General features: G+C 37.1%; 1 protein-coding gene across 1 annotated transcript; it reads right to left on the bottom strand.

The window, feature by feature from the left end:
• Window positions 1-4,115: 4,115 nt before the first annotated feature.
• Window positions 4,116-7,728, bottom strand: nccrp1 (P1, F-box associated domain containing). Its single transcript, XM_029448243.1, has 6 exons — window positions 7,527-7,728; window positions 6,230-6,310; window positions 6,030-6,126; window positions 5,672-5,767; window positions 4,623-4,761; window positions 4,116-4,542 (listed from the first exon to the last, which is right to left on the bottom strand). The coding sequence occupies exons 1-6, from the start codon at window positions 7,687-7,689 to the stop codon at window positions 4,396-4,398; spliced, it is 723 nt and encodes a 240-aa protein (XP_029304103.1). The 5' UTR covers window positions 7,690-7,728; the 3' UTR covers window positions 4,116-4,395.
• Window positions 7,729-9,112: the final 1,384 nt, after the last annotated feature.

Here is a 9,112-nt window from a genome sequence, read left to right as displayed (position 1 = left end):
GAAACACTGGCAGGTTTAGATTGTAAGTCATAATCACATACCAATATTTCCGTTTGTGTGCTGCCTTTTATTTTTCAGTACGGCCGCTTGAATTCAGGGCAACAATCTAGTTTAGACCAACAAAATGTTAACAAAATGTGCAGAGGCAGCCAGCAGGCCTGAACACACAATAGACTAGGGAGTCAATGAAAACAAAACAGACCTCCACAGGCACTAACTCTCCTCACTCATGCGCGCGCACACACACACACACACACACACACACACACACACACGCTAGTAAATAACTGCTGTGAGCTCAAGCTATATGATAAACAAGGTAATCTAACAGAAATTAAACAACACTGACTGATAGCTGTGAAATAGAAGTAAAGTATCTCTCTGATCCTAATGTATGTGACAGGAGCTTCATTATAGTAGCATTATGAAGCAATAATAAAATGAGGTACAGTAATTCATCCATAGGTTTTGACTTCCCTAAATCACATGGATGAAAAGGTTTCAGCAGGAGCCTGATCCACTATACAGTTTTACTGATTGATTGTAGGGGAAATGTGAGAGAAACGTGAGGTGTAGTATAGCTCTTTGTCCTGTGGCACCTGCAATGGCGCGCATATCGGTGCCTGCATACAATGCGGCAGCATTGGTTTACTTGAGCCATCACATACGTGGGAGGGGGAGTTCCATTTCAGGATAAGTGTCAGTGAGCTTCAGTGGTGGACGGCTTGGATTTAGAGTCTAAACCCAACACATATTGTCTTCCTTGTGCTTAGATGCTACCAAAGACAAGACAAAAACTGTATCAGCTACTGCAAACAACAATTCTTCTTATTATCGATAAATCTGGGGATTCTTTTCTTGATTATTCTATAAAATGTCAAGGAATTGTCCAAACCCAAAGACTTTTAAATTGACAATGTTATAAAAGGTAGCCAACAAAATAAGTTCTGTATTAGTATAACAAAGACTCTTCATTTGTTGTAATATCCAGTCTATTGCTTTTGTCAATATTATGTTGACTTATCTCAAATACAGTCAGTTTTAGTGTTGTGTTATTTAGCTGTTCTGTGGTGTTCATTGTAATTCATTCTTAAACTCCACATATATGAATAAATATAAGCGACATGTTCATGCCATATGAAGAAAACAATGTAAGCTACATGCCTGCATGAGCAAATTGCAAAAACCAAAAGAGTGATCATAGTGCCTTTTTGGAAACTTTTCTGAAAAGTGATAATCATGTGCGTAATGAAATATAAAGGATTGGCACTGGGGGTGTATCTGCAGTCAACGCCTCCTGTCTCACACGTCACCAACTCTGAACACTCCTGTAGGCAGCGGCAGCCAGTACTGACGTGGACATAAGAGATGGGCGAGTGGGACACTGTTTGTGGCAGCCAATCTGCTAAATGAATGATGCTTTTTTGTCAGTTAAATGTCAGCTGAAGTTCAACCCTTATCAGAAAATGTCAGGGAGAAAGCAGAGTAAACTTTCAGAAGAAAATCAATGGGACCTTCTAAGTGTCCAGCAGTAAACCCACACACATCATTACACCACTTGACTTAGTAGCGATCCAGTTTAAATGTCTTTCCTCAACCCGAAAAAACCAAGCAGGGTGTTGTAAAGGCTAGGTTGAGGTATCCTCCTGGAGCAGGATAGATGCATCAACACATTGTTACATGACAAATAACCAACAAAGCTTCCAGTGGTGATCCACATGAGACATTGTTATAGTTGTGGAAGTACACATGTGGACACACTGGATAATATATTGAGAAGATTTTGGCTTATTTTACCATGTGGTATTTCAGCCAGCTGTGCCAGTGAAAGGAGTACTACTGCTTTACATGTGTGGTTTTGTAGTATAGACTACTTTATGTGACAAAAAAGTACATATGGGGCGGGGTGGGGTCTGGTCCCAAGCAATATAAGACCGTTTCTACTCATTAAGATATTAACTCTTTAAGATTAGCCACTCTTATTTAGTAATTTTGTCACTTGTTTTGCTGTCTTTTAAGTCTTACAATATGCATTTATTTGCTGAATCATAACTTCACAATAGATAAGATTCATTGAAACAATGTATTTTTAATCGGAAGGTCCTTGCCAAATGTAACTCTCTCTTTGAGTAGCGGCGTGAATAATCTAATAACTGAAGTCAGTAAACTAGTTAAATCCATAGGATATAAACGCAGGTGACCGTGTAACTATTTAATATCGGTATGTAATCAATCAAAACTACAGATAGACGGGTCACGAGGGCGTAGCTTTTATCAGTCTTCCAAAATGCCAGTTTATCCGCCGCACCTGTTCCTCTCTTCTTCTCTTTCCTCTGTCTCTTACCTTCGGGTTTATGGCACAGCTCCACCAAAGCCTGGCATGCTTCTGGAAGTCTGGAAACACAAGCCTGGTAAAACTATTCCGGTCTCGACACACAGCTAAACTCACAGAGTGAACTTTCCCGTTAACTCACATTGCCGTTAACTAACGGTGGTGATGCTGCGAGCCCACGCGGAGGATAACTTGCTGCGTTCTTGTCTCCTCCGAATTTTTCAACTCAGGCATTGTGAAGTTGTAAACGCGACTCGTTGTTGCTGATTTACGTGTTTGTGGTCGTAAATAACAACACAAATGGGTGTTCAATGGTCATTGATGTTTCTGTGAAATCAACCATCAAACAGCTAGTTTTATTTCAGTTGCAAGATGCTGTAGCCTTTTAATGGCCTAATGCTATATTTTTTTCATGAACGTCTCGTCCGAGTTTTTTTGGAGGGCACCTGAAGGCAGCACACGCATCTGAAAGTGCGCAACTGCAAACCTCTGTTGAGCTGCTCAATCATTAGTGATGTGCAGGACGACTGTTTCCACAGTATCTGTTACTTTGTGTTGATCCATGTAAATATATCTTGCTTTTCGAGTTTTGATACTTTTTGCATAATATGGTGTCAGTTTCTCCGTGACACTCCGTTATACTGCTGGTGATGCCCGCCAATAAAACATATCTTCAATGCAGTACACATTAACAAAGATATTACTGGTTTTATTTTTGTTGTTTGCTATTAAGAAGTCATGTGCAGCCTCGGAGGCCCCTTTGTGAAATTTCTTCTTTTGTTTTTGTTTATGCTCTGCAGTGAGCAGAGGTGCTTATATTCATTTTAAATTGGCCTACACTGTTTGTTGCATTTTTATATAGTTTGTGCTATTGTTTGGCATTTCAATAAACACATGAACACAAAGCAACACAAAAATTAAAACACTTTTTTTTAGTAGCAGTGAACTATAAGGTTGACAGCCTAGGATTGTGTGAATCTGTGTCCTTCCTCCTCCTGGCCCCGACAAAACGCAGATGAAGACGAACGTTATGCTCTCTGTTTGTTTGTCAAAGTACCAGCGTACTCCAACTCCTCTTGAGACATATGCCGGTGTGAGCAGTCAGAAAAGTCAGGAACAACAGGTTTACCTGGTACATATCGGACACTAAAATGTTTGTTCAAAAACATTCGTTTTTTCCTGAATGTGCGAAATGTGTCTGACTTTTATAAGTAGGATAGTCTATTCATCCACTGGGGTTTATTACTACTTAGTTCAGTGATAGTTTTATTTGAAAACAAAATATAAATATGACTTTTTTTGTTTGTAAATGTGTCACCTACTGATAAGACAGCCTTCATAAAGGATTGAAGTTGTTAATTTAATTAATGGTTAATCCGAATTATTTAGAAATGCTTTGTAGAGTATTTGTTTGACAAAATTAGTTTTATGGTAATAGAAAAAAAACTTAGACTGCCATAGAATACACACTTTTTTTGTTATCAAATAAGAATAGTTTATAAAGAGGAGTTTCACTAAAACTACCTCCTCATAATATTAGTGTTTTACTTAATAAGTAGTATAATTCCTTAACATATTGCAGTCCTGATTTCTCTTGATTCCCAAGATCATTCCCCATAGTAACATGAACTGTGAGTCTGTCATGTATTATGTGCACAGTCCAGAACCCACCATTTTCATTACACAACATATACGGAATAACCGTGTATACAGTACTATATGACTAGTTCATGCAGACCATTTTTTTATAGACACAGGTTTCACTGCAAGAAAGAAAATAAACTTTGAAATAAGAATATTTCGTTTTATTAATGCACAGAGCAGTGTATAGCTTCTTGAAAGACAAAACTAAATTCCCTTTCACCTTTTATTTTGAAAATACCTTTAAAGTGAAATATAACAATAAAACAAATATCTAAATATCTATACCCCAACAATCACCATTAATGAAGGTTGCACACTAATAATGTTCATAAGAGCATTAAAATCAAGCCTAATAACTATTCTAAAACTTAATCTGGTTGGTCACCACTATGTTTGCATTAGACTTGTAAGTATTCAGCCTAGGAGCTGGTTTTGGTTGGTCTGACCATCACTGAGCTGCCGGTGAACAGCGTGGCATTGAACTCCATCATGAACTGGTTCTTTAGTCGGTGCTGGAAGTGGACATATCTCACCCCGGGCCCATAGCCAGAGAACACATGTGACACCTGCAGGCCAACACAGAGACATACAATGAAACATTTGATTAGAGGCAGATTATTTCCTGTCAGGGGACTCAGTCACTCACCTCCTTCCAGTTGTGTGAGTAAGTGCTGAGGTCCTCGCTGGGGTTGGCGATGTGCTCAGAGATCACTGTGCTTTTGTCTGCACCCAGTAACTTCACATGCAGCTGGTAGATGGACTCATGCAGCTGACTCTCCTCATACCTGACACAATGACAGATAGTTAATTCAAAGTCAACACACATACATATACATATATATATATATATATATATATATATATACATATACATATATATACACACATATATATATATATATATATATATATATATATATATATATATATATATATATATATATATATATATATATATATATATACATATACATATATATACACATATATATATATATATATATATATATATATACATATACATATATATACACATATATATATATATATATATATATATATATTTTCCAATAATAATTTCACAAGGTAAGGTAAATAAGGCTAATCATTTCCTTATTGGGTTTAAATTGAAGCCTTTTCTTGAAGGCAAATCCTATTCCTACTTAGAATTAGTACCAAATGGCAAAGCAAGTATAACATTTTTGGGAAATATTTAGACCTGTAAATAGCTGTAAATAATCCAAAACAGTGGATGGATATGGGTAATAATATATATAATTTATAATTAATTTATGAATAAAGTCAACTTTTCTATCATGGAAGAAAGATACCAAAGTTGTTAATTAGTCCTATTAGATTGTATACTATTTTGCTTTATTTATTATGAGCATTTGATTAATGTGTCAAAAGAGATTTGCACTTGAATGCAATGCTAAACTAGATAAATTAGTAAAAGCAATTCCAAATCATAACACTATTTTCTGCATATTATCCACACAAATACACAAGCTGAAAGCAAGACACGCCCAAACTATTCAGACATTTCATGAGGCAAACCTAAACGCCACATCATGTAGAATTGCACAGACTGTGAAACACACAGTACAGTGTCATCTACATGTGTACTAACCATGCTGATAAGAACACAGTGATAAGTAATCACATATAGGTGGGCGGTGGTGCTCATTAACCCACCAGTCTTGAATGACAATTTCAGGCTGAAAATCATCCAGCAGTTCTTCCCACAGTCCCTCTGCCTTCAGGTCCACAACCTGCTCCATGGAGAACCAGCTGAGGACATGAGAGCAGAAAAGAGTCACATTTACCACATGCTCTGTATTTGGGATAGACATTGTGTAAAGTTGTATCCTGATTTATATATATATATATATATATATATATATATATATATATATATATATATATATATATATATATATATATATATATATATATATGCCAGTTTTGTCTTTTGTAGGTGGACTATATGCTCACTGTTAATGGCTGTGATAACCAGCTGCATGGTTAACATGTGATATCCGGTAACACTCACCTGTATTGAGGCAGTGCACAGACCACAGCACCTGCTGGGATTCCACTTGTATCATAGGGGAGGACTTCCGTGCTCGTGGTCCAGCCACTGAAGTCGCCTATGCATTAAGGGAAACGTTTAGCTGATCCAAGACTTTACAAAACTTATTTCATTGCCTTTGTTTTCATTTGCAGCTACACATGCTGATCACTGTCTCTCACCATCAGGTTGAAATTGTGGAGGTCCACGTGTTGGCACTTCAGGCAGATCAGGTTCAGGTGGAGGGGTGTCCTTATTCAATCCTGTGTGGGAAATGGCTTTAATGGTACCACTCCTTCTGAAGCCAGTGTAATCCCACTGTAAATATGGCAAAGAATACATCTTTCTGACAGCCTAAGTCACTGGGTGTGACTGTGTGAAAAACACACACTTTACGTATTAGTCAGCAGCTCATAAAGCTCACGTCGGCATTCTGAGACACTTAAACTTCCAGTGTAGTTGTGTCTGATGTCACTGAAGAATCCAACTTTTCAACTTTTTTGTTTTACACAGGCGAACACAGTGGTCACTTGAGTTTACAAAAATTGACAATGTCCAATCCAATTACCTAGTTCCACTTATTCATTTAAATTATCTTTTGGTTTAATGTAATGTAAATGTGGTTAAACAGGTACAACAAATCTATTAAAAAAACAACTAAATAAATGTACAAAATAAAGCTATAATGAATGGTTTTTAGAATTGGTGAACATGCCTCCTAAAACATTATGTCATCACATCCTGGGCCACTTGCTTCTTATTTTGCTTCTCATGTAGACATTTTGAAATATTTGAAATATTTTCCATTTCCAAATATTTAAAAGACATTCTGAACATTCTGAAAAACGATGTCTTGTGATTTGGATAAATTGACCCTTTAAACTCAATTAACTCACCTTTTAAAAATTGAGGAACAGAGCTAACCAAACTTGAGTTAATACATTTATGACAACTCATTGTATAAATAAGCATGACTTCATGTTTTCAACTTTCTGACATTATTTGTTTCTATGGTTACCACTTTGACTCTCCATTTGTAAATAGATGTATTGTACTTATATTGATAATATCACAGACAGTTGGCTGATGTTTCCCTTTAGTGTGGGTATTTGAGAGCTACGGTTTCATTTAAGCTGACAAGGCATTTGAGGAAGTCTGCACTTTATTCCCTCAACTGTTATTAAAGATGAACAGTAGTCTGCCTGCTGACTACGAACAGCACTAATTACGTAATACATAATAATAATAAAACAGTGTGCATATTGAAATACACAGAAACCACTTCAGGATCAAACTTTGGAAACGATTGAAATGACTTTGAAACACCCACAGCCTGCTCCACTTACTGTCAGAAGGATGTACACTAACATCTGTAATACAGTTAGTAGCCTATTAACTATGATCCCTCGTCTGGATCAGTACTGTAAATAAAAACTCCCACAAAACAGCACGAGTCATGTTTGAACAGTGTTGTGGTACCGTGAGGCGCAGGGTTCTTCAGTAGGTTTCTCTCGAGCGGTTTGGCGTCACACACGGACTTCCAGTCCAGGCTGTCGGGCATCGGAGCGCCCTGCAGTCTCCACTCAGACTCACATCTCTTCTTCCATTCAGCGGCAGACATGGTGATCTTTCTCTGATTCATCCAGGAAGTGTGTGAGGAGCTTTATTTGAGTCTGTAGTCTACGCCACACCCCAGTGTTGCAATGTAAGCAAGGCAATGCACGCGGCTCCCTGGCCTCTTAAAGTCACAGTAGTTTAATGATTTATACACTGTTTCAATATTACTGAAGATCACACGGGCATTGATTGATTGGCACTTTACTCTTTTTACATATCTTTTTTTTTTTATTATAATAGTGTTATTAATCACTGTGTAAATGCTTTTAATTGCATCAATTAATGAATGAATAACCAAGTATTTCAGTTGCAGACTCCTCAGAACACACCTTTGAGCAATCCTTCACGTTTTACTGTAAACTTATCACTTATATACTACAGTGATATCAGTCAGCAGTGGCAGCCTGTCTGCTGCTCTTATTGTTTGGTTTCCAAGCACTCCATGGTGACAAGATTCTTGTGGAGGCACTATAGCTCTGACCTTTGCACTGCTTAGATGGATGTACTGTACGTTTACATTTAGGTGCACTCAAAATGCAAGCTTTATGTAATTAAATGTAAACGATTATTTTGATTCCTGGCAGGGAAGACATTTTAAACTTATTTTTTCCTGTTCTTTAGAAAGGTCAAAGGTCAAGGTAAATCTAAATTGATGTGAATTTTGTTATACATTTGAAATAGATATTACGTAATCAAAAGGTATGCATTATAAGAACTTGTGTTTTTATCTGAAACTAAAACAAGCAGACACTGATCAGGGTATACTTTAACACAGGATGATTCATCTCTGTTGTGTCTCATCAGTTACGTTAACTGTATTCATGTTCATGTTCATGTTTAGGTCAGGCTTTTGTTTAGTGTCATGTTAGTCTGTGATTGTCATGTGCACTTTGTGTAGTTAGATTCACTCATGTCTTGTCTCGTCGTGCACTTCCTGTTTTATTTTATACTTGCCTCTTGTCCCTCTTTCCAGATCCCTTTACTTCCTCACTTGGTGTGATTGTCTGCCTGTCCCTGAATGTTTCCACCTGTTCCCTCTCACCTCATGTTTAAATAAATTCACAAATGCAACAAATATATTCTAACTATATATAAAATTTATAAGCTGTGTTATCAAATACATTTTGCGGCTCCAGATACATTTTATTTGGTGGAAGAGGGGCAATATGGCTCTTTTGATAGTAAAGGTTGCCGACCCCTGGCCTAGAGAGTGATCTTTTGTTTAGTACTTTGTTTAATTCTTTGTTCTCCTCCTCGTGAGTGATTGTTTATTTTGATACTTTGATTGTTTATAAATCCTCCTTGTGAGCGCTATTGTTTAGTACTTTACTTTTCAGTAAAGTATTTTATGTTTTTACTTTACATCCGTCTCGGAGTCATGCTTTTGAGTTCACCAATCCTGTGACAGAGAGCTCTTTTCTATAGATTTCCACTAGGGGGGTGCATCC

The sequence above is a fragment of the Cottoperca gobio genome, chromosome 14 (assembly GCF_900634415.1).
Source record: "Cottoperca gobio chromosome 14, fCotGob3.1, whole genome shotgun sequence".
Taxonomy (NCBI): domain Eukaryota; kingdom Metazoa; phylum Chordata; class Actinopteri; order Perciformes; family Bovichtidae; genus Cottoperca; species Cottoperca gobio.
The sequence above is the reverse complement of the archived record's forward strand: the minus strand, read 5'-3'. Positions and strand labels throughout refer to the sequence as shown.

Excerpts from the sequence above, each read along its gene's own strand:
- nccrp1 (XM_029448243.1), bottom strand. The coding sequence starts at position 7,689 with ATGAATCAGAGAAAGATCACCATGTCTGCCGCTGAATGGAAGAAGAGA. Across the intron at positions 5,768-6,029 it reads TGTGCACTGCCTCAATACAG|CTGGTTCTCCATGGAGCAGG; the intron begins GTGAGTGTTACC and ends TCATGTCCTCAG. Across the intron at positions 4,543-4,622 it reads ACTCACACAACTGGAAGGAG|GTGTCACATGTGTTCTCTGG; the intron begins GTGAGTGACTGA and ends GTTGGCCTGCAG.